The following is a 25,862-nucleotide window of genomic DNA, read 5'->3' as shown; positions in this document are numbered from 1 at the left end:
AGGGCCTGTTTCCATACTGTAAGTAATCTAATCTTAACGATCTGTACGCAACTTCAGATGGGCAGTAAATGCTGGCATAGTCAGTGATGTCCATATCCTGTGAATAAATCTTTTAAAACATGTCATCAACAGTGCTACTTAACAGCACCAGCTCAGCAATAATCTGTTCAGTGAAGTTCAGTTTGGGTTTTGTCAGAGCCACTGAGCTCATGACTTCATTACAGCCTTGATTCAAACAGCTTGATTCAAACACAGACAAAAGAGCTGAATTCTAGAGGTGAGATGAGAGAGACTGCCCTTGACACCAAGGCTGCACTTTACTAAGTGTGGCACTGAGAAGCTTGAGAAAAAGTGGATTCAATAAATTAGGGGAAGAACTTCACTGGTTTGAGTCATATCTGGCACAAAGGAAGATGATTATAGTTGTTGGAGGTCAGTCATCTCAGTTCCAGGACATCTCTGCATGAGTTCCTCAAGGTAGTGTCCCAGGCCCATCCATCTTCAGATTTTTCATCAATGACCAGCCCTCCATCATAAAATCTGAACTGGGAATGTTTGGCTCTGATTATACAATGTTCAGCACTATTTCCGGTGACTCGGATACTGAAGTTATCAGTGTTCAAATGCAACAATATCCAGGTTTGAGCTGACAAGTGACAAATACCATTCGTGCCACACAAGTGCCAGACAATTATGATTTCCAACAAGAGAGAATGTAACCATCACTTTTAAATTCAATTATCAGCATTCTGGAAGTTATCATTGACTCGAAACTGAATTGATGAAGGACTTTTGCCCGAAATGTCGATTCTCCTGCTCCTCAGATGCTGCCTGACCTGCTGTGCTTTTCCAGCACACACACACACACTACTCTAATCTCCAACATCTGCAGTCCCTATTTTCTCCCTGAAACTGAACTGGACTAGCCGCATAAACGCAGTGGGTACAAGGTGAGGCAAGAGTCTAGGAATCTTGCAGTGAGTAACTCACTTTCTGACTCCCCAAGACCTGTTCACCATCTACAAGCACAAGTGAGGAGTATGATGGAATACTCTCCATTTGCCTGTTTGAGTGCAGCTCCAACAGCACTCAAGAACCTTGATACCATCCAGGACAATGTAGCCCACTTAATTGTTCTGGATGTGGTGTTATTCAATCCCTCCTCCACTGAGACTCCTCAGCAGCAGTAGACAGCACATCCAATATTCACTGCAGAAATTCACCAAAAGTCTTTGGGCAACACCTTCCAAATCCATGATTCCTACCATCTAGAAGGGCAAGGTTGCTGATACATGAGAACACCACCATCTGCAAGATTACCTCCAAGCCACTTGATTTGGAAATGTATCAGTCTTCCTTCAGTGTCACTGGATTAAAATCCTGGAATTCCTTCCTTAACATTGTGGGTCTCTCTCCACCAAGGAGGCAGGTAGGGACTGGCGATTAAATGCTGGTCCAAGCAGTGATGTCCACAAATCCTGAGTGAACATCTAAAAAAGATGAAATGAGCATCATGGCTTCCATTCCATGGCATTACATAAGTAGTTATATTATATTTAATCATCACGTACCAAAATCCTTACATTTAAAAGTGATGCTTATGGACTGAAAATTGCAAATGTTATTGAAACATTTAACCTTGTAGAATGGGTCAGCTTGAAACAGAAGTGAAAAGTCAGCAAATATTTAACAGAATCAGAAAAGTAAATAGCAACAACCAGAGAAGTATCACTAACCCAAAGCTTGCCTAAAAATAATTGCTATGGTTATCTAATAATTTAAACATCAGACATTGGCAAAGTAAAATAAATTTGTAGAAACTAATAACTCGTAACTATAAGCAAATCAGAAAAAGACAGCAGCTAGCGAACCTGTTCGTACTGTTATTAACTCAGTAAAACTGACCTTAACTGCTGCCATCCATGCATGCAGTAAAATACTGAAATCCAAAGTTGCTGTCAGTGATACCCTCCTTCACTGACTGTGTTTGCAATTTTCACTAATAGAATTGCTCAGAATTCCCTGTTAAAGTGTGCACTTAGGCTTTTTTATCTACCGTTTATACAGTAAGCACATGTTCAATTGTGTTTTTAATAATGCAAAATCAACATTTAACAACCTGAAAAATTAATTTCACAAGTCTTATTCCCTCAAGAAAATTCTTCTTGTAGGAATTTTATTTTCTTTAGATTTTTTTTGCTCATGCCTTTTTCATGATCCAATGTGTATGAACCAAATTTTATTTTGTTTCTTGCACAGTGATTTCAATTTAAATTAATTGCATGTTCCTTACTACCCATTTTGCCATCTTCAATCTAGTTGAATAGCTTCCCTGCTACTTCCTCCTCCAGATCATCTGTAGAGAGTGCCAAATATAGACTGTTGCCTGAAGAGTAAAAATGTCCATAAATAAGCTACTAAAGTTTTTGGGAAGTGTGTGAGAGGATAACAGTGAAAGGTGTTTATTCACTGCTCATAGCAAAATCCAGACCAGTCCTTCAGGGGGAGGACTGAAGCAGATGAACACTGAGTGGATTTCTACCACAATGTGCAGCTTTCTGATGAAAGAACTGATTCCTTAAATGTCTGTTTGCTTCCATTATTATGTTGATCTGCCTATCTTGAATCACACCTTACATAGAGAAAAGTAAGCATGTTGCTAAGGTTTGAAGCTAGATCTAGTTTAGAGTTCACATCAGAGGGCTGTAAAATTTCTAGCTGATCTAAGGCAAACTGCTGTCTTGAATTAATTATCTTCACTGTAGAAGGGTATAGGGAGGAGTGGGAAATTGAAGTGAACGACAAGCTCAGGGTCTCACATACTGACAGAATATGGGATTTTGGTAAAGTGGCCCCCTAATCTGCATTTTGTTTTCCCAGTGGAAAGTAGGCTGCTGTTGTAAACTTGAGCGGCCACTTGTCAATTCCTATTTTACTGGAATAAGGGTTCAGAGTCCTGACTAGTGCTGTGGGAGAAAGAGAAGAGACGAGGTTTTTATCTGCTGTGGTTGCTCGAAAATATATCTAGGTTTATTAGCTAGAGAACCAATGCCTTATAAAATAAACTATTTTCCTAGAAAGTGGATAGGGAGGATAGGGAAGATATGTGTTTGTTTATCACGTCATGTGTAAACTGCAAGGTTAAATCACAAAATGCCCCTCACCCTCGATTTGACTCCCTTTTGATTGCTAGTTGCTGACCCACTGTTCTACCTTGTATTGTGTGATCTCCTTCCTGATTAATTGTCATGCTCTTGAGTTCTGCTTTTGCCCCAATCTTTTCCAGTTGCCCATATTTTACCCCAGCCTGTCAGTGTGTCCAGCTTCTTGGTTAGAAACTGGCAATCCCAATATTTTCAGATTTTTCCCATAAGCATGTTCCCCATAGTCTATAAATATCAACACCAAAGACTTTGAAGGATAATTGATTTACTTCAAATAAGAAAAATATTTAACTGAATTTAAATCTTTCTCTTTTAGAAAAGGCTGAAAAAAATTTCCTCAATGGATCCTAACATCTTCAAAAGTGAGTTCACCCATTCTTGAGATCTATCTTGTCAAAACTTCAAAATCTGGTTTTCTTTTGAAATATTATTTACTGAACATAGTGGATTTTGTCTTTTCATCCATTTAGAAGTGTAACTTGTGTTTTTTTATGAGAGTATTGCACACAGCTTAGTCATTGATTATGGAGAACAGATCTTATTTCACACTGTCCTAAAGATGTTCTTTTACCATAATCTCGGTATTTTCTCTAAATTAACATAATTTTTGTTCTGCATTGAGAATTAATTTGTAATTTACATCCAATTGAACCTACTGTGCAACAGGCCAAACTTAATTTAATACTCTTGCAATTACCAGACAGATTGCTCACACACCAGTAGCATATGCTTGTATCTGAAGCCAAGGTCAAAGTGTACATACTTGATTTTATCATACCTGGCAAATGATTAAACAACTTGCTTTGCAGCGTTTTAAGTTTCACAACCAAGCATTTGTAAGTAGTGATATCAGCTCAGAAGTTGTGTCTACTTTTATGTATTTGTTTGGTCTTTATTTTTTCATAGGATATGGATGTCACTGGCCAGGCCAGACCTCATTGTCCATTAAATGAACTGCTTACCAGGCCAGTCATTTGCTATGGGTCTGGAGTCATGTAGGCCAGATCAGATTTTATTTCCATAAAGAAATGGCCTTTTTATGAAAACAATGGTTTCATTTCAGATTAGCCAGATTTTGTTAATTTAATTCATATTCCACCATCTGCTTTTGGTGGGATTCACATCCCTGACTCCAGAGCAAACCTCTGGATTACTAATCCAATGATCATACCAACTGTGCCATCACCTCCCCTTGTATTTTGTTCTGACGTGGAGGCACACAGTCAAACCATATCAACCATCTGCCTCTGTATTCACAACACAGTAAAATTAAAGTCTTCAAAGACCCCGTTAAAATTGACACGAATAGTTCTTAACCAGACTTTTGACTAATCAGTCCCAGACTCTGCGAATAATCAATTCTAGGCACTGAGTTTCATCTTAAACAAAAGACCTAGCAGTTTATTAACAATATAGTAACTTTAGTAGACCAAAAATTAAACAACAAAGTAATCTAATTGACCTATGCTATAAACCCAAAAGCCTTTTTTTTCAGCTTCATTCACAAGGGATAAATAAAAGAAAATACAAAATTCGCCACATTACTTTAGTGGTTTGCACAATGCATTGTTCTACAGGCAGAGCTGATGGTGTCTTGCTTGATTTTCTGAAGGTATTGATCAGGGTCACTTTTACAGTTCATTCAGGTAAAGGCAGTAATACATATCACTTTGTTTTCTATTCTCTGAGCTTCTAATAGCTGCTAATTGGAGGTTAGGTATGGAGCTTTCAAATCTTACTGTAGCATCAACAACCAGACTCTTCCTCCCAGACCACAGTCCAAAACCCAATTCAAACTCTGTCAATTCCTTGACAGAGTGTCCATCGCCTCCACAAGGTCCCAGACATTTTTCACCACCTGCCATCTGCTTGCACGTAAGGTCTTTTCCAGACTTTCTGGTACCATTTCCCAGGTTAATAGCCACCTTCTGTCTGTTTAAATGTAGTGTTGTTCTCCAGTGAAAAAATGTCTGCAGAATGTTTTAATCAGGAACCACTACAAATAGCTTCCAGGCCTGGCATCATGAATAAACAATACTTGTTGGTCTGTTTTCCTTTAACACAAGCTGTTACCCACAGTCTTAACATTTTCTTTATCTCTCAGTTTCCAGTTCACAGCTCCAAAACAAAATTGATTAAAAAAAAATCAAATTAATGAAAAAACCTTGAGGGCTCAAAAAGTCTGATTATTTTTGTTGTTATTTGTTACAGGAATCATTTATCTTTCCCATTATTCTTTCTTGAAGTCTAAATGATGTTGTCATCAATATGTTAATCATGTTATTATTTCTTATTTATAGCACCAAAACCAGGCATTTGGCAATAAACCTGTCCATTATTTATGCTCCAGATGAGCCTCTTCCTCCTCTTCATCTAACCAATCAACATATTCTTTCCTCAATCATGTGCTTCGATAGATATTCCATAAATGCATTTATGCTATTTGCCTCTACTATTCCTTGTTGTAGTGACCTATTTTATTTTTGCTGTGCTCGGATATTCAGAAAAATTAGTGAACACTTCTGAATTTGTACAGAATACAATGCAAACTAAATTTGCGATAATGCTTACGTTTATGCAGCTCTACACTTAAATATCTCAATAATTTGCACGATGCATTAATGGCTTATTGGATTCAGCAATTGGTATCTGATATAAAACAATGACCTATCTGTCTCAGATGTGGGGATGTGGGTTTGAATCCCAAAATGGTAGATGGTGGAATTTCAATTCAATAAAAATGAGAAACTAAAAATAAAGCTAGCCTAATATAACCACTGTCAATTGTTGTAAAAATCCAACTGGTTCATCTGGTCTGGCCTAGGCGCCATGCCAGACACACAGCAATTTGACTCATACAGTACAGAACAGGCCCTTCGATCCATCAAATTTCTACCAACAAATATATACGACTATACACCCTGATCAGAGATTCCTGCACTAGACCCATATCCTTGAATGCTATGACACTTCAAGTGATCATATAAATAATTCTAAAAGTTGTGAGGTTTCCTACCTCAACTATCCTTCCAGGTGGTGCATTTCAGATCCTCACTACCCTCTGGATGAAATATTTTTTCTCATATCCCCTCACCTTTATGTTTACAATTATACCTCTTGTTAGTGAGTCTTCAACTAATGGGAGCAACTGCTTTCACTCCATGCCCCTCATAATCTTATACAGTTATATCAGGTCTCCCCTCCAACCTGATCAGGTCCTGGGGATTTATCTGCCTTCATGTTTTAGAACATAGAACAATACAGTACTGGCCCTTCGGCCCTCGATGTTGTGCTGGCCTTTTATCCTTCTCTAAATTCAGACTAACCTACATACCCTTCATTGTACTAACTTCCATGTGCCTATCCAAAAGCCACTTAAATGTTGCTAATGTATCTGACTCAACTACCACTGCTGGCAGTGCATTCCACGCACTCACCACTCTCTGGGGAAAGAACCTACCTCTGACATCACCCCTAAACTTTCCTCCAATCACCTTAAAATTATGTCCCATTATGATAGACATTTCTGCCATGGCTAGCCAGTCTATGCCCCTCAACATTTCGCACATCTCTATCAAGTCACCTCTCATCTTTTTTCGCTCCATTGAGAAAAGCCCTAGTTCCCTCAACCTTGCTTCATAAGACATGCTCTCCAGTCTAGGCAGCATCCTGGTAAATATCCTCTGAACCTCCTCTAAAGCTTCTACATCCTTCCTATAATGAGGCAACCAAAACTGAACACAGTAGAGCTGCAGCATAACCTCGTGGCTCTTAAACTCAATCCCCCTGATAATGAAAGCCAACACACCATATGCTTTCTTAGCAATCCTATCAACTTGGTTGGAAACTTTGAGGGATCTACAGGATCCCAAGATCCTGCTGTTCCTCCTACAATTCCCAGGACCTGATCAGCTGTATCCCGGAACTTTGTGGGAAGATAGGGAAGTGATTGCTGGGCCCCTTGCTGAGATATTTGTATCATCAACTGCCACGGATGAGGTGCTAGAAAACTGGAGAGTAGCTACTGTAGTGCCATTATTTGAGAAAGGTGGTAAGGAAAAGCCAGAGAGCTATTGACCAGTGAGCTTGACGTTAGTGTTGGGTGCATTGTTGGAGGGGATTCTGAGGGATAGGATTTACATGCATTTGGAAAGTCAAGGATGCATGAGGGATAGTCAGCATGGCTTTGTTCGTGGGAAATCATGTTTCACTAACTTGATTGAGTTTTTTGAAGAAGTGATAAAGAAGATTGATGAATGTTTGTCTACATGGACTTCAATAAGGCATTCGACAGTGTTCCACATGATAGTCTGGTTAGATCACATGGAATCCAGGGAGATCGAGCCACTTGGATACAAAATTGGCTTGAAGATAGGAGACGGAGGGTTGTTTTTGGGCTGGAGGCATGTGACCAGTGGGGTGCTGCAAGGATCAGTGCTGGGCTCATTCCTTTTTTGTCATTCATATCAATGATTTGGATGTGAATGTAGGAGGAATGGTTAGTAAGTTTACAGATGACACCAAAGTTGGAGGTGTAGTGGGCAATGAAGAAGTTGACCTCAGAGTACAGTGGGACCTTGATCAGATGGACAAAAGCGCTGAGGAGTGACAGATCGAATTTAATTTAGATTAATATGAGGTGTTGTATTTTGGTAAGGCAAATCAGGGTTGGACTTATGCACTTAACCATAGAATCTCTGAAATGTGGACGCAGGACATTCAGCCTATCAAGTCCCTCCGAAGGCCTTTCCTTCCAGTCCCACCCCCCCCACCCCGTCCCTTTAACCCTGCATTTCCCATGGTTTATCCACCTAGCCACTACATTCCTAGATGCTATGGGTATTTTGCACGGCCAATTCACCTACCCTGCACATCTTTGGACTATGGGAGGAATTTGGAGCAGTTGGCAGAAATCCAGACAGACAGGGAGAACATGCAAACTCCACACAGTCACTCAAGGCTGGAATCGAACCCCGGTGCCTGCACTGTGAAGCAGCAGGGCTAACCAGTGAGCCACCTTAATGGTAGGGTCCTTAGAGTGCTGGAACGTAATTCCTTGAAGGTGGAGTTGCAGGTTGACCGGATAGTGAAGAAGGCCTTTGATATGCTTACCGTTATTGGTCAGTGCATTGAGTATAGGAGTTAGGATGTCAAGTTGCAGCTGTCCAGGACATTGGTTAAGCCACATTTGGAATATTTCAGATCTGGTCTCCCTGCTACAGGAAATATGTTAAACTTGAAAAGGTGCAGAAAAGACTTACAAGGATGTTGCTGAAGTTGGAGGGTTTGAGCTAAGGAGAGAGACTGAATAGACTGGGGTTGTTTTCGCTGGAGCTTCAGAAGCTCAGGGTTGACCTTAGAGGTTTATAAAATTGAGGGGCATTTATAGTGTTAACAGCCAAGGTATTTTCCCCGGAGTAGGGGAGTCCAAAACTAGAGGACACAGATTTAATATGAAAGGGGAAATATTTAAACGGGACCCAAGCAGAGGGTGGTCCATGTATGGAATGAGCTGCCAGAGGAAGTGTTGGAGGCTGGTACAATTACAACATTTTACGATGTGAAGGAGCTGGTGTTGGGCTACAGTGGACAAAGTTGGAAATCAGACAACACCTTATATTCTAATAGGTCCATTTAGAAGCACGACTTTTGGAACGCTGACAACCACCTGGTGAAGGAGCAGCACTCCTAAAGCCTGTGCTTCCAAATACACTTGTTGGACTATAACCCGGTGTTGTGTGATTTTTAACATTTTAAGAGGCATCTCGATAGGTCTACAAATAGGAAGGGCTTAGAGATATGGGCCAAATGTTGGCAAATGGGACTAGATTAATTTAGGATATTTGGTTTGTAAAGATGAGTTGGACCAAAGTGTCTGTTTCCGTGCTCGACAACTTTAAGACTAAATAATTTCTGTCACAAAGGAACTATTCACACCAATCAATGAAAGATTAGTCAAAGAAGTTGGTTTTAAGGAAAATATTTAAGAGGGAGCACAAATTAATGAGATTATGTTGGAGAACAAATTCTAGGTCTGAAAACTAAGATGGCTGAATGGACTGCTGCCAATGGTGAAACAATTAAAACTGGGGACCCCACAGTCCCCAAAGATTTGTCAGGCTGGAGAAGGTAAGAAGTAGAGTGGATTGAAAATAAAGAATGTGATTTTTAAACGGTGACATTATTAGACTGGGAGCCAGCACAGCTTAGCAAGTTTTTAAGTAAAAGGATGATGGGTGACAAAGGAGCGGTGCAAATTACAGGTAAGAGTTTTGGATGTGTTCAGGTTTTGTTTTTGGAAAATGGGATTATAGCCAGGAGTTTATTGGGGTAGTTAAGGTAACAAAAGCATGGTGGTGAATCACAGTCAGAGCCAGGTGACAGTAGCTTTATGTGTGATTACTCTCTCAAAGTCAAATGTAACATCAAAATTGTAATAATCTGGATGAGCTTCAGATAGGTGCCAGGGAGTAGAAATGGTGTCTGGGAACAGAGTCTATATTGGCAACAAAATTTCAGCCTTTCCAATATTATATGGAGGAAATTTCTATGTATTTAGTATTAAAATATAAGATAAGCAATGTCATCATGAGTGTCATCAGCATATGTATGGAACCTGGTCTTTGGATGAAACTGTAAAATGCATTGTGCAGATAAGGAATAGACGTGAACAAAGAATAGATCCTTGGAGAATTCCAAGGTAATTGTGAATGGCAAGAGAAATCATTGAATTGCAGCCAAAGAATCACCTTCAATGATAAGAATGGAACCAGCAAACAGCTGTTGCACTCATTGGGTGACTAGAGTTATGGCAAAAATGGTGTGGTCAACAGAATATAATTTGTGACTTTGTGTGATTTGTGCACTGTACTTGAAGGGGGTTAGGGTGGGATTGGTGGGAGCAGATGTATGATCAAAGGAATTCAAACATTGGATTTGTTGGAAAGGTGGGCATAGATTTTGTAGATAACAGTATGTTCAGTGGCCTTTTGGGAGGAAAGTAAAGTTTGGTACGGAATGGAAAATTCCAACAAGACAGTTGAAAGTTGGACTTTTATTTCCTCTAAGAGGAGCTGTGGTGATGGCAAATTGAGAATGGCATGAAGTGGTAACAGTTCCTGGAGAGGGTGAGACCGAGGCAAGGAAATTGGGTGGTCAGCCGCAGGGTTATTCGAAATGATGCCTTCATAATCCTCTGTCAAGCTTGTGCTCACAATTATATAGTCCATATACAAGGATGTTACCTGATTAAATGGCCTGTTATTTTCAAAGACAAGCCAAAGAAATGGCAAGGAAAGGGTTTACTTGGTAATATCTAGCAAAGAAACTCATAGAACCATTATGCAAATGACTTTCAGTTATGCTTAAACTTCGATGTCGATAATAATTGTGCATGGTGAGAATTGTTGCTCCTTCATCATGTTTCGGGTTGAAAACTGTGAATGTTTTTAATGTGCATTTTTCAAATGTCTTTTTAATAATTATGAATTCAGAAAGTTTTTTTTTACTACTCTGGTAATCTGACTAACATATATAAAATCTCTAACAATTAACATTTATTTCATTGCGCACCTGGACAGAGGGTGGCATGACACTTCACAATACTAAAGATACAAATAGAGACATTTATCGGGAATCTTATCATGAAACTGAAGATAATGCTCCAGATGTGTTGGATCCATACCTTAACAGAAACCTGAGTATTGAAGACCTGGATCTAACAGCTAATGATGAAATAGTTGCTCTTTCACCTGATGCACGATTTCATATTACTGGAAAAACAGGCAGGATGTCATAAGACTACCTCAGGAGCAAACGGTAGGCTAACAATTTTTAAAATATTAATAGTTGAGACCATTAAGAAATAAGTGAAGGAACATAATGATTCATATGTCTTTTATGAGTTTAGAGGGATATAGTATCATAAATTAGATAGTTTATAACAGTGCTCATAATCCAGGAAGGAATTTAACTTGAAGATACACAAGGAGCACTTTAACTACAGTGCTGAAAACAGTAGTTATAAACTAATTGTGACTTTTAACAAATTATAACTTTTGGAAATTATGCTCTGACATTCAAGTCACTGATATGCCTTTCTGCTGCTGTTTTGTCTATCAAGAAACTTTGGCCAGAAATTGGAATGTGGAATCTCCTTATTTATAAAAAAAAGTAGAAAAACTGTGAACTCTAATTCCAGAATTATACTTTAACATGTAATAGCAGGTTTTATTGAGTTTATGGAAGTTGATGTATTTTAATTCTTGAAATACTAATAATAGGCCTCACTTCAGCACAAAAACTTAGTGAGCTTTTTGCTTTGATGCCTTGCCTTGTACATGAGTAAGGCAGTTTCCAGGCTCAAACTAAACTATTCTTTGGCTTGTTTTGTTGCATTGTTTCTTTTACATGTGTCATATTGTACAGTATTAGACTTTAGTTTAGGTAAGATGAAGTGGTTTTGCCAATCCATCCAATTGTTTGTTTCATCTGATGTGTTTTTATTTGTATATTTCATGGAATGTTGTCATTCCTAATCAATCAACCTTGAGGAGGTTGGCCATCTTGCTGGACCAGTGCATTTCATTTAGTGCAGATACACAGTATGGTTAAGGAGTGCACATCACTTTAAATGTACCATCATCACAGCCAATTTTCATTTGTGTCTTTGCAATCCACTTCTTCATCTCAAAGGTCCCTTTCCTCCCAAAGGTTTGTGAATATGTTTTATTCTTCAAAATCAATGCTCCTCTTTCCTGCAATTCTGAAGTTCAAATCTTTCAATCAGGTTTCTGTCATGAACCTTATCAAATCTAAGGTTGTTTATGCAAGTGGAATTTTGATATGTGTAGTGAAGAAACAACAATACAGTTCCAAGTCAGAAAAGCATATGGATTAGAGGGGAACCTGCAGACATTGGTGCTCCTTATGTGCCTGCTGCCCTCCTCCTAGGGTAGAGGTCATGATTTTGCAAGGTGCTGAAGGAGTCAAGATGAGTTGATGATGAGTTAAGACACTGCACCTTGTGTATGTTGTACACACTGCTGCCACTGTACATGGTGATGGAGGGAGTGCTTGTTAAAGTTGGTGGATGTGGTGCCCATTAGGTTAGCTGCTTTGTTCTGGACGGTGTTGAGCTTTGGGTTTTCTTGCAGCTGCACGTACCCAAAGACAAGCACAGTTTATTCTATCATGTTCATGACTTATGCCTTGTAGGTAGCTTTGGAGAGTCAGGAAGTGATTTACTCGCTGCATCATTTCAGCATATGTCCTGCTCTTGTAACCCCAATATGGTGGTCCTATTTAGTATCTCAACCAAGATAACTCCCAGGATGATGTTAAGGATTTGATGATGTCATTAAATATCTTGGGCAGATTATTATGTTCTCTCTTGTTGAAGATAGTCCATTATTGTTTGCCATTTGGACAGCATGTGTTACTTGCAAATTCAGGCCTGGTCTGAATATCATCCAAATCTTGCTGAATATGGACAGGGACTGCTTCAGTATCAGAGAATTTGAAATGGCGCCGAACATTGTACAATTATCAGATGGTAGGTCACTGAAACAGTTGAAGATAATTGGGCCAAGGACCATGAACTCTTGTATGTTATCCTAGGACTCAGTTGATTGGCTCCAACAGTCACAACCATATTCATTTTGTGGCATGACTTTAACTAAGAGGGAGTTTTTTGTCCTGATTTCTATTGAATTCAGTGAACCTGACTGATGATCCTAAATGGGTTGGTAGCATAACTCCTTGCAGACCCAAAATGAGCCAGCAACTGCAGAGTCACGAGCCATATTAGATACTGTGTTGTGAAGTTTACAAGTGTGTGTTGGTTGAGTACACTTGGTTTGCTTGTTGCAAACAGCTGATGTTACATGCATTTTTGATATGATTTGCCAGTCTTTGGGACATGGTTGTCTGCAACCGTGGCATCACATTGGCACCAACATTCATACTCACGTGATAGGCAGAATATCTTTTTGGCTTGCTGGTAACATTCTGGTAATGGCATCACCATTAGTGTTGCTACTGCATAGTACAACATGAAACAACTAACTTCCCATGTTGCTTAAACTTTTGAAATAACCTTGTCCATCCAGTGTAATCTGAGGTCGACTCAAACTCCACACTGATAAAAGCAAGAATCCAATTGATGCACGTATACCTTAGATAATCAGATATTAATAATTAAACAATAAGATGATGTTTTAATAATTTATTCGTAGTCACTGCTATTTTGTCAGTTAAACTTGTCACTCAACTTCTGTGCTGCCACATGACTATTTCAATTTGGAATTGTTCTTTTATTCTGTATAAATTAGCAAGTCATAGAGATGTACAGCATGGAAACAGATCCATAGGTCCAACTTATCCATGCTTACCAGATATCGTAAACTAATCTAGTCCCATTTGCCAGCACTTGGCCCGTATCCCTCTACATTATTCATATTCATATACTCATTCAGATGCCTCTTAAATGTTGGAATTGTACAAGTCTCCACCACTTCTTCTGGCAGCTCATTCCATACACGCACCACACTCTGCGTAAAATGGTTGCCCCTTAGATCCCTTTAAAATTTTTCACCTCTTACTCTAAACCTATGCTGTCTAGTTCTAGACTTTCCCACCCCAGTGAAATTACCTTGTCTATTTACCCTATCCATATCCCTCATGATTTTATAAACCTCTATAAGGTGTTACAACACGGGGTAAACGCCTCTGCTAATTTAAACTAAGCACAGAAAAGCTCACCTCGCATCGTAATCTGTATGAGTGACAGAGAGCTACCCAAATTTCATTAATAACAGAAAAAAAATGTATTCTTTAACTCCAAAAGAGAACATTAAACAACAACTAGCTACACTGTAAAGATCCTTTGCCTTAACAATTTATCTACTTCCCACTCTATAACAATTTACTGATCCGATAAAGCCCCTAATTTACAGTAAATCAATTTTTGAAACCAATTGCCGTCTTCGGGTGTCGAACTTCCTCTGTCTCTAGATTTCCTCTGGATTACCTTTGGTCTTCTGCTGCACAGATATTTCATATGTAAAGGTACCTTTTAGAGAGATGATCAGCGGGTAGTCTGAATAGAGATACTTTCCCAACAGAGACTGAAAGTGAGAAAGCAAGTTATTCTTGGGTACTTCGGAATATCTCTCAGTTATCTAATAAAGAACAGCTAATTTATCTTGGTGTTCTTGTTTAGCTCTTCAAGAATATCTAAGGAGAAAACAGAAGCATAAACTTGAAAACTACTTTGTCTGAATTTCAACCAATATCCAATGTGCTTGTGTTCCATTTATGCATTTTTTCAATGTCAAATGGAATCACTAAGTAATAAATCACTTACCGTAAAAGAATTTGGATTTTTAATATCTTAGTCTCTCTGGCTAACTGTTCAAAATGCCTGCTTCTATACCCCAAATCGTCGGATCCTCTCATTTGTTTGATGTTGTCGAAACAGTAAAATTCAAATTTGATTGGGTTTTAATATCTTGGAGCATAATTTAAATGGTTGAATTTGAATTGTTGTGGAAACATAGCAAGGAAGCTCAGCTGTTTGTTTCACAGCCAATGTTGTATCTTCAAATTATCCAGCACACTCTGTGCCTGCAGTAATTGTCATGACAGGCTTGCCCTCTTTGCACCTTTCACTCTCTCTTAAAGGTACACTACATGCCTTCAACTCCACAACAAAGGTCATCCCTCAGCCTCTGACGCTCCAGAGAAGAGAGTCCCAGCTTATTCAGCCTCTCCCTATAGCTCAAATCCGCCAATCCTAACAACATTCTTGTAAATCTTTTCTGAACCCTTTCAAGTTTCGCAACATCCTAACAATAGGAGGAAGAAGGAGGGAGAATATTTTCAAATTAGATACATTGTCTACATTTTTGGAAGCAAACGCTGTACTATCTGGTTGTTTTCATAGCATTTGGGGAGAAAGTGAGGGCTGCAGATGCTGGAGATCAGAGCTGAAAATGTGTTGCTGGAAAAGCGCAGCAGGTCAGGCAGCATCCTTGACCTGCAACACATTTTCAGTTCATAGCATTTGGATCAAGTTGTGAATTACTATGTTAAGTCCCAAAACATTCTACAATGATTAACAAAACTGAATGACTAAAGTTGGTGCTGCATACATCTCTATGTTCATGATCAATTGAAAAAGAAGTGGCATAGCAATAGAATTTGATATCTTATGTGATGAAATTGTTTTTTAAAGGATTATTATATAAAATATTCTGCTATTAATATCATGGTCTGTTTAAAAATTCTGTTATTTTTCGTTGATCAGATTATTTTTACTCACAGTACGAAAGGAAAAATTATCTAAAAATTCAACAACATGTTTTGGACTCAAAAGTTCATCTTGTGGTGAGTGAGAAAAGAAACTTTGAAGAAGACTAATTGGACTTGAATGAGGTATTGATAACAGAATTGTATACACCTGCTAAGTTTTTGTGTGTTTTGTTTGCACTGTTTCAATGATGAACTTATTCTAATCATGCATATATTTTTTGATTCATTCTAATTTTCGATCTTGCTGAGAAAGGATATATTTTGTCAAAGTTTTTCACCTTATAACTATCAGAGCAGCTGAAGGGGAAAACCGGTAGAGAGTCCATTTGCCAATCAATCAGCACTCTCCTCTCATGCAATATAAAGATGGTTTTCCCCTTGAATTGCTATTCTTGCAAATTTCCTAAATGAGTGCAAGATGTGAAGCCTGCAAAAAGAGTTTTCTTTCAGGAATGCCCAAGTTCTATACTATTCAAATTACTCATTTTGAATAATACAGTGAAGCTGTACAGTTTCACAGCAGCAGTCGTAACTGGAAGACATTCTTGTGGATAAAAATTCAGAATAAAAGAGGTATTCCATAAAATTTCAAAAGACAAATCAAATTTCTATGAATTATGTACCAAAATACTCATGATCCTGCACACTAGAAAATAAAGTTGTCAATATAGTATCGAAGTTGCATGTATGAAGTTCAGAATATATTGTTTTGGATTTTGAGATGGCTGTTCTTCCTATTTCATTTCTGAGAGATGTATAATTTCTGTTTATCTTGTTTGATCCATTTCATATACTATATAGTAGTCCAGCTCGACAATGATGGTTGGAGTGCAACTTGTATTTGCTTAGATTGGAATTGAATATTTTCCTTTTTAAATGGTATGTAGATTTATAGCTTTGGTTCATCTTGTACCAAGCTTCTGAACTTTGTTATGTCTTGAAAGGGGAGGAACTGAGTAAAAATACTATCCCAACAGAGATTGAGAGAAAATGTGAAAGCAAGTCACTCTTGGTTACTTTGGAATATCTCTCAGTTGTCTGATAAACAACAGTGTATCATGATCAAAAATAGCTCATTTATCTTGGTGTTCTTGTTTAGCTCTTTGAGAATATAAAGGAGAAATCAGAAGCATAAACTTGAAAACTACTTTGTCTGAATATCAACCAATAACCAATGTGCTTGTGTTCCATTTATGCATTTTTAAAATGTCAAATGGAATCACTAAGTAATAAATCAGTTACCGTAAAAGCAATATAAGATGTTTCGATTTTTAATATCTCATGCCTAACATTCCAATTTAACTTGTCATTTAAGAAAATAAGCTCTTAAAGTAAAAACAAAATGAAAAATAAGTATATAAGAAAAAGAGAATACAATCAGTTGAATAGTATTTTCCATCCTCAAATTTAATGGGCTAATGTAGATATGCCTTTACCTTCATGTTTCAAATCCCAATTGGTATTTCATGCTAAGACTAAACTCACGAACGTGACACGTTTAGAACATATTGCCCGAAAAATGCATTTTGAAGGATCCAAAGTAATTTCGTTTGGAACATTGTGGCTTCCTTTAATGGAAACAAACATCTATGCTGAATTATTGTAACAGAGTACACAGTACAATCTGTCAAATTGATCTGGTATTTCTTTCACTTCCTTATGAAATAAAAGTTTACTGAAAGCATGATTGCCTAGTATGCAGATATTGGATCTGTATGCACATATTGTTACCTTGACACTGGTGTGATTCTGGATGGCATTTTCCACATTACTCCTCAGATTAAAACATAGAACAATACAGCGCAGTACAGGCCCTTTTGCTTTGATATTGCGCTGACCTATGAAACTGATCTGAAGCCCATCTGACCAAACTATTCCATTATCATCCATATATTTATCCAATGACCATTAAATGCCCTTAAAGTTGGCAAGTCTACTACTGTTGCAGGCAGGGGGTTCCATTCCCTTACTACTCTGAGTAAAGAACCTACCTCTGGGCAGCACGGTGGCTCAGTGGTTAGCAATCTGCCTCACAGTGCCAGGGACCCGGGTTCGATCCCAGCCTCGGGCGATTGTCTGTGTGGAGTTTGCACATTCTCCCCATGTTTCCTCCCATAAGCCAAAGGTGTGCATGTCAGGTGAATTGGCCATGTTAAATTGTCCATAGTCTAGATTAGAGTGGCACTGGAAAAGTACAGCAGGTCAGGCAGCATCCGAGGAGCAGGAAAATCGACGTTTTGGGAAAAAGCCCTTCATCAGGAATGGAGGCAGGGGGCCTCCAGGGTGGAGAGATAAATGGGAAAGTGGGGCTGGGGAGAAGATAGCAAAGACTACAGTAGAGGATGGGGATGGGGATGAAGGTGATAGGTCAGAGAGGAGGGTGGGGAAGTTAGCAAAGAGTACGATGGGTGGATGGGGTTGGGGAAGGTGCCACCGCAGGAATTGCAAAACTTGTGCCCACACCTCCTCCCTCACCTCCATCCAAGGCCCCAAAGGAGCCTCCCACATCCATCAAAGTTTCACCTGCACATCCACCAATATCATTTATTGTATCGTTGTTCCTGATGCAGTCTCCTCTACATTGTAGAGACTGAACGCCTTCTCACAGAGCGCTTCAGGGAACATCTCCGGGACACCTGCACCGAACAACCCCAACATTTCAACTCCCTCTCCCACTCTGCTGAGGACATGCAGGTCCTGGGCCTCCTCCACTGCCACTCCCTCACCACCCGACGCCCACATCTCATTTTCTGCCACGGAGCACTTCAACCTCAGGGCATCAATGTTGACTTCACCAGTTTCCTCATTTCCCCTCTTCCCACCTTAGTCTCGTTCCAAACTTCCAGCTCAGCACCATCCTCATGACCTGTCCTACCTGCCAATCTTCCTTCCCACCTATCCGCTCCACCCTCCTCTCTGACCTATCACCTTCATCCCCACCCCCGTCCGCCCATTGTACTCTTTGCTACTTTCCCCCACCCTCGACTTGCCCTTCACAAAACCGTGTTGACTATCCTTAATCAAATTATTATTTTTCAGCTGATTATAAATCCTCTTATAATCCTTTCCAGCACTTTACCCACAATTAAAGTAATGCTCACTGGTTTGTAATTACCAGGGTTGTCTCTACACCCCTTCTTGAACAAGGCAACAACTTTTGCTATTCTTCACTCTTCTGGGACTATTCCTGTAGACAATCACAACATAAGGATTAAAGCCAAAGGCTCTGCAATCTCCTCCCTAGCTTCCTAGAGAATACTAGGATAAATCCCATCCGGCCCAGGGGACTTGTCTATTTTCACACTTTCCAGAATCGCTAACACCTCCTCCTTATGAACCTCAATCGTGTCTAGTGTAATAGCTTGTATCTCCATGTTCTCCTCAACAGCATTGTCTTTTTCCTGTATGAATACTGCCACAAAATATTTATTTAGCGCCTCTCTTATCTCTTCAATGTCCACACACAACTTCCCAGTACTGTCCTTGACAGGTCCTAATCTTAGTCTAGTCATTCTTTTACTCCTGACATAGCTATGGAAAGCTTTATGGTTTTCCTTGTTCCTACCTGCTAAAGACTTCTCATTATCCCCTCCTGGCTCTTCTTAGCTCTCTCTTTAGGTCCTTCCTGGCTAACTTGTAATGCTCAAGCGCCCTAACTGAGCCTTCACATCTCATCTTTACATAAGCCTCCTTCCTCTTGACAAGAGCTTCAACTTCTTTAGTAACATACGGTTCCCTTGCTCGACCACTTCCTCCCTGCCTGACAGGTACATAGTTATCAAGGACATGCAGTAGCTGTTCCTTGAAAAAGCTTCACATTTCAATTGGGCCTATCCCCTGTAGTTTCCTTTCCTATTCTATGCATCCTAAATCTTGCCTAATCTCATCATAATTGCCTTTCTCCCAGGTATAACGCTTCACAAAATGTTTAAATATACCAAAAAAGATTCACACAATATTTAAGTGATTCTTCTTTCGATTAATGTGAAAAAATGAGTTAACCAAAGTGTCTGAACTTGTCTCAATAGTTCTATGACCTTTCATTTTCACAGATGCTGCCTGACCTGCTGCGTCATTCCAATAGTTTTGGTTCTCATTTCAGAAGACTGAAAACTTCTGACTTCCATGAACAGCCGAATTTATTATTTAGAAATTATTTCAACAGAGTTGAGAGGAAACACTTCTGTCGCTGTGTTATGCAATATCTTATCCAGGCATTTTCACAAAGTTCACAAAAGAAGCGTTGCAGTGAAAATTGGCAGTGTTAAGTACAATTTATACATTGCAAGGCACCGGAATTAATTGAGGGGAAAGATGTTGGTTTCAATCTGCAATTTACAATGTGCTATTTCTCAACTGCGTTATCCAAGTTCAAAATCCCCTGGAGCTCCATCTCCCACATTTTTGGTGACCTTCCAATCTGTCTTCATTTTAACATCAGTTACGTACTGTTGCAAGCTAAGTTGGTACGTAAAGAATTAATTACTCTTATATATAAAAAATAAAATATTAGCAAACAAGGAAATGTCGATTAAATCCGGCATAACATTTAAAGCCACAGGAAAATACACCGAACAAATATTTACTGGAAGGACTTTCAGTATTAGGCAAATACGTGAATTTTGGCTCGGTTTAATTTTGAGCTGCTAACGAGTCTACCACTTTTTTTACAGCAATTCGATTACAAGTGTAAGAATGTTGTTTAGCTGCTTATCACACACAATGATAAATTATAGTTAGGACCTGAAGACAAGGAGGTTAAACAAACAATATGTATTTACTAACAAACAATATGTATTTACTTTCAAACAGCCCACAGAAACCTTTAATTGCTAATATAGATTCTCTTTTTCCTACATTGCAACCCCCCAACAATTTCCCCTTGTCAGGAGCGGGTGGGACAGGGTCATGTGTTATTTCGGGGGAGAAGCTACACGCAGTTTGCAACGTCTAAAGTGCAAAACAGACCAACCGCAAAACCCGTTTCCGTCAGCTGGCCTGCGTCATTTCCCAAGGAATTGTTTTCGATGTCGCCAACTCGATCTCGGTGAAACGGTACCTGTGGATGGGAAAGAGCTGCTGGTGCTCTCGCGCCGCCGGGGAGAATGTCGGCGGAATCTTTGGCGCAGTCCTTTCAGAAGCTGCGCCTGCAGCACCCTGGCCGCAGGCCACCTCGAGGTCCCCGTCTGATAAGAAAACGCCTTTATTTACTGAGGGGACTGCCAGGATCAGGGAAGACCACGTTAGCCAGGTTTGTTCTGCAAATCCTCGTGGGACCGATCTTCGGGATGTAATTTGTTTCCACGTGGTCGGAAATGCAACCGTTTTTAATTGTAAAAATGTACTTTATTCATGAAAACATCTGTGCATACACCGTACTAAGAGAAATCTTTGCAGAGAAAAAGACACATTGGACTTGGATTTCTTCCTTTGTGTTGAGTCCTGATATTCCTCGAGGCTTCTCTGAAATTGCAAAACAAAAACATTTTCTTCTCTGTTTACATTAATTTTGAGACACAAAAAACTGCAGATGCTGGAATCCAAAATAGACAGACAAGAGGCGGAAAGAACACAGCAAGCCAGGCAACTTCAGGAGGTGCAGAAGACAACATTTCAGGTGTAACCCTTCAGGACTGGGGGTGGATGTAAGGGGAGCTGCAGGTAAAGTGGGTGGCAGGGCAGGGTGGTGAAGTGGGGATACGTGAACACAGGTAGAGGGTACGACCTGGTTGGTCAATGGGAGGACTGAATCTGGTTGGTGGAAGGGAGGAGGAGGGGCTAGGAAGGGAGGAAGCCACAATAAAGCACACGGCAAATCGGAGGAACAATACCCCTTCTTCCGCCTGAGCAGCCTCCAGCCCAGAGAACTCAACATTGAGTTCTCCAATATCAAACAACCTCCCTTCCCAGCCCCTACCCCTCACTTTCACTCCTCCTTGCCACCAACTGGATTCATTTTTTCCATTGACCAACCAGGTACCCTCTACTTGCATTCACCTATCCCCACTTCACCACCCTGCCCCGCCACCCGCTTTACCTGCAGCTCCCCTTACACCCACCCCCAATCCTGCAGAAGGGTTACACCCGAAAGGTTGACTTCTTCCCCTCCTGATGCTGCCTGGCTTGCTGTGTTCTTTCAGCCTCCTGCCTGTCTATTTTACATTCATTTTCTGGCAACGAGAGGGTCTGACAACTGAACAGACCCTTGTTACACTTTGGCAGAAAGATTAGATAGATTAGATTCCCTACAGTGTGGAAACAGGCCCTTTGGCCCAACAAGTCCACACTGACCCTCTGAAGAGTAACCCACTTCCCTCTGACTAATCCACCTAGCACTATGGGTAATTTAGCATGGCCAATCCAGCTGACCGGCACACCTTTGGACTCTGGGAGGGAACCCACGCAGACACACGGAGAACGTGCAAACTCCACACAGACAGTCACCCAAGACTGGAATGGAACCCATATCCCTGGCACTATGAGACAGCAGTGCTAACCACTGAGCCCACTGTGATTTTTAAATTTCAAAAATATACATTATTCACTAAAGTTCTAAAATATATCTGTACAGTCTTTGCAGAGAGAAAAACAAAACATTGGAATTTTGACATTTCACAGAGCTATACAGTTGCGAGAAAGCATTTCTTACTCATGCCAGTCGCTATTTATGTTCACTTGAAGGCAGTGAGAGGATCTGATAACTGATTGGACCCTCATTACGCTTTGCCAGAAAGGCCCTTTCTACACTGCTTCTTTACAGCAGCTGCCCCGAGCTTTAGTGTGTAGTGCTGGACTGTTGAATGCGACCGTCTGTAACAATGTCCTGTACAGTCGCAACATGACCTCCCAACTCCTGTACTCTATACTCTGAACAATAAAGGAAAGCACACTAAACACCTTCTTCACTATCCTATCTACCTGTGACTCCATTTTCAAGGAGCTATGAACCTCCACTCCAAGGTCTCTTTGTTCAACAACACACCCTAGGACTTTACCATTAAATGTAGGACAGAACCCCACTGGTCCTCACCTACCACTCCACCAATCTCCAAATACATCTATCATCCTTCATCATTTCCGCCACCTCCAAACAGACCCCACCACCAAGGATATATTTCCCTCCCCTCCCCTATCAGCCTTCCGGAAAGACCACTCCCTTCGTGACTCCCTCGTCAGGTCCACACCCCTCACCAACCCAACCTCCACTCCCGGCACCTTCCCCTGCAACCGCAAGACATGCAAAACTTGCGCCCCCTCCCCACTTCCCTCCAAGACCCCAAGGAATCCTTCCATATCCGTCACAAATTCACCTGCACCTCCACACACATCATTTACTCAGCACCGTCTTCTTGACCTGCAATCTTCTTTCCGACCTCTCCGCCCCCACCCCCTCTCTGGCCTATCACCCTCACCTTAACCTCCTTCCACCTATCGCATTCCCAACGCCCCTCCCCTAAGTCCCTCCTCCCTACCTTTTATCTTGGCCTGCTTGGCACACCTTCCTCATTCCTGAAGAAGGCCTTATGCCCGAAACGTTGATTCTCCTGCTCCTTGGATACTGCGTGACCTGCTGCGCTTTTCCAGCAACACATTTTTCAGCATTAAATGTAAAAGTCCTGCTAAGATTTGCTTTCCCAAAATGGTCAAGGTAAACTCTACACTGGAAGACTAACAAGGTTTGGGCAGACCAAAATAGTATCTTTCACTGAGTTGATGGTAGTTACAGGTGCAGTCAATGTTTGCCTCAGTGTGTGTGCCAGGAAATAGCCCAGAGAGCGCACAGCTCTGTGTCACAGAACTACTCAGGAAGCGCCTCAACAAAAACCACAACATATCTGTCCAGAAAAACAACAAAAATTCATCAAGTCAGACTGTAAGACACAAGAGCAGAAATTAGGCCATTCGGCCCATTGAGTCTGCTCCACCATTCGATTGTGGCTGATGGCTCTTTTTCCTGCTTTCTCCCCATAACCTTTGATCCTTTTGGCAATCAATAACTTACCTATCTCTGTTTTAAATATATTCAATGACCTGCCCTCCCCAGCTTGCTGTGACAATGAATTCCACAGATTCACCACTCTCTGGCTAAAGAGATTTCTCCTTATCTCCATTCTAAAGGGTCTTAGGCTGTAACCTCAGGCCCTTATCTCTCCTGCCAATGGAAACATCTGTCCAATGTTCACTCTGTCCAGGCCATTCAGAATTCTGAAAGTTTCAATTGGATCTCATCTCCTACACTCCCTTACACTCTTCTCTTGCTATGACCTTTCATTATGTTATCCAGTGATCCTATATGGAGGCCACAAGTCTGGCTGTGAATGCTACAAGTAACTGTCCCAGGTGGCCATCTTGCCAACTTTAGTCATAGGCTGTTACAACAGGACCTCAAGTCAAATCTTCCCATGGCAGAGGTACAAATCTAGAATTAAAAGTTGAGGCGATGGCCATGTCAAAATTCCGTCTGCCTCACGCATCCCCTTCAAAGAAGGAAATATGCTGTCCTTACCCGGTCTGGCTTATGTGAGACAGCAGTGTAGCTGACTATTACCAGTTCTGTGCTGTGGAAGCCTACTAATACATGCTATTGTATTAAACAGAGATAATGTTTCAAAGGAATGAAACCAGGTGGATCATGTGATATTCGACTAGCCCAAAAAAAGAGACATTGACAAACTGAGCCCTGTCAACCCAGCAAAGACCCCTCCTGAATTGCCAGCATCACTGATTTCAGTCTTTTTATGAGATATCAAAAGGCTGATGGCACTGAATACTGTAAAGACAATGGGTCCGGCAATATTCTGCCAAGCGTACTTGAAGATCTGTACTCCAAAACCTGCCACACACCTCGCCAAGCTGTTCCAGTATAGCTATAATACTCTTTATTAAGGCAATGTGAAAAATAGTTGGGGTATGTTCTGTACATGAAAAGCAAGACAAATACAACTCAGCCAATTATTTCTCATCATTGTATTCTACATCATCAATAAAGTGCTGGAAGAGGTCAGCAGCAGTGCTGTCAAACAGCATTGCTCATTGATAATCTGTTCACAGATCCATCAGGGTCACGCAGCTACTGACCTCCTGACTACAGTTCAAACATGGACAAAAGAGTTGAATTCACGAGGTGACGTGAAGTGACAGCCCTTGACATCCAAACCACATTTTATGATAGTGACATCAAGGATGCCTACCAAAACTAGAGGCATTGGGAATAGGGTGAGCGTCTAGATTAGAGTGGTGCTGGAAAAGCACAGCAGTTCAGGCAGCATCCGAAGACCAGTAAAATCGACGTTTCGGGCAAAAGCCCTTCATTAGTAATACAGGCAGAGAGCCTGAAGGGTGGAGAGATAGGTGAGAGGAGGGTAGGGGTGGGGGGAAAATAGCATAGAGTACTCTATGCTGCCTGTATTCCTGATGAAGGGCTTTTGCCCGAAACATCGATTTTCCTGCTCCTCGGATGCTGCCTGAACTGCTGTGCTTTTCCAGCACCACTCTAATCTAGACTCTGGTTTCCAGCATCTGCAGTCATTGTTTTTACCCAATAGGGTGAGGGTGGAGGGACTGTCCACAGGTTGGAGTCATAACCTGGCATCAAGGGTGACTGTGGTGGTTAGAAGTCTGTCATTTCAGCTTCAGAACATCCCTGAAGGAGTTCTTCAGCAGAGTGTCGCAGGCCCAACCATCTTGCTACTTCAGTGTCCTTACTTCCATTATAAGGTCAGAAGTAGGATTGTTAACTGATGATTGCACAATGTTCAACACCATTCACAACTCCTCAGCTACTGAAGCTTTCTATATCCAGTCCCTGGACCGTATCAGGGACTGGGCTGACAGGTGGCCGGTAATATTCATACCACACCAAGTGCCAGACAATGACCATCTCCAAGAGGAGAAAACCTAACCATTGCCTCTTGATATTGCCATAGCAGAATGACCCATTCGCACCATTCTTGGTCCTACAGGTCATCTGAAACTGAACTGGACTGATCAACTGGATCAACTGCCCAAGTGTTCGGATGGCATGGTGGCTGTGCACAGTAGGGATCCTATGATTTTAACTGATCATTGAAATAAAATACCAATGATTAAAGTGTAACAACTTTCAATTAATTATCTTAGTAATGCCACATTTTCTGAAAGTTGTTCCATATAATTTATGGATGTGATTGCTACATTAGGTAACTGAACTCCTAAATCTAAGGACTGAGCATTGTATGGAGTGTTATAGACAATAGACAATAGGTGCAGGGGTAGGCCATTCAGCCCTTTGAGCCTGCACCGCCATTCAATATAATCATGGCTGATCATTCCTAATCAGTATCCTGTTCCTGCCTTATCTCCATAACCCTTGATTCCACTATCTTTGAGAGCTCTATCCAACTCTTT

The 25,862-nt window shown here is 40.7% G+C and overlaps 1 protein-coding gene and 1 long non-coding RNA gene across 2 annotated transcripts in view; both read left to right on the top strand.

Moving 5' to 3' along the window:
• Window positions 1–3,474: 3,474 nt before the first annotated feature.
• On the top strand, window positions 3,475–15,748 carry LOC122550793. The gene is made up of 3 exons (XR_006311946.1): window positions 3,475–3,526; window positions 10,745–10,982; window positions 15,472–15,748. It is a non-coding gene; the product is annotated as an uncharacterized LOC122550793 (long non-coding RNA).
• A 4,123-nt stretch (window positions 15,749–19,871) lies between these two features.
• The window catches only part of LOC122550792 (NEDD4-binding protein 2-like 1), a 21,134-nt gene continuing 15,143 nt past the window's right edge, over window positions 19,872–25,862 (top strand). The window contains exons 1-2 of the mRNA XM_043692057.1: window positions 19,872–19,942; window positions 20,366–20,727. Of these exons, the coding sequence (XP_043547992.1) occupies window positions 20,582–20,727 (146 nt within the window). The 5' untranslated portion in view covers window positions 19,872–19,942; window positions 20,366–20,581. The remainder of the gene's footprint in view (window positions 19,943–20,365; window positions 20,728–25,862) is intronic.

This window comes from Chiloscyllium plagiosum, chromosome 6 (genome assembly GCF_004010195.1).
Source record: "Chiloscyllium plagiosum isolate BGI_BamShark_2017 chromosome 6, ASM401019v2, whole genome shotgun sequence".
Lineage (NCBI taxonomy): Eukaryota > Metazoa > Chordata > Chondrichthyes > Orectolobiformes > Hemiscylliidae > Chiloscyllium > Chiloscyllium plagiosum.
The sequence above is the reverse complement of the archived record's forward strand: the minus strand, read 5'-3'. Positions and strand labels throughout refer to the sequence as shown.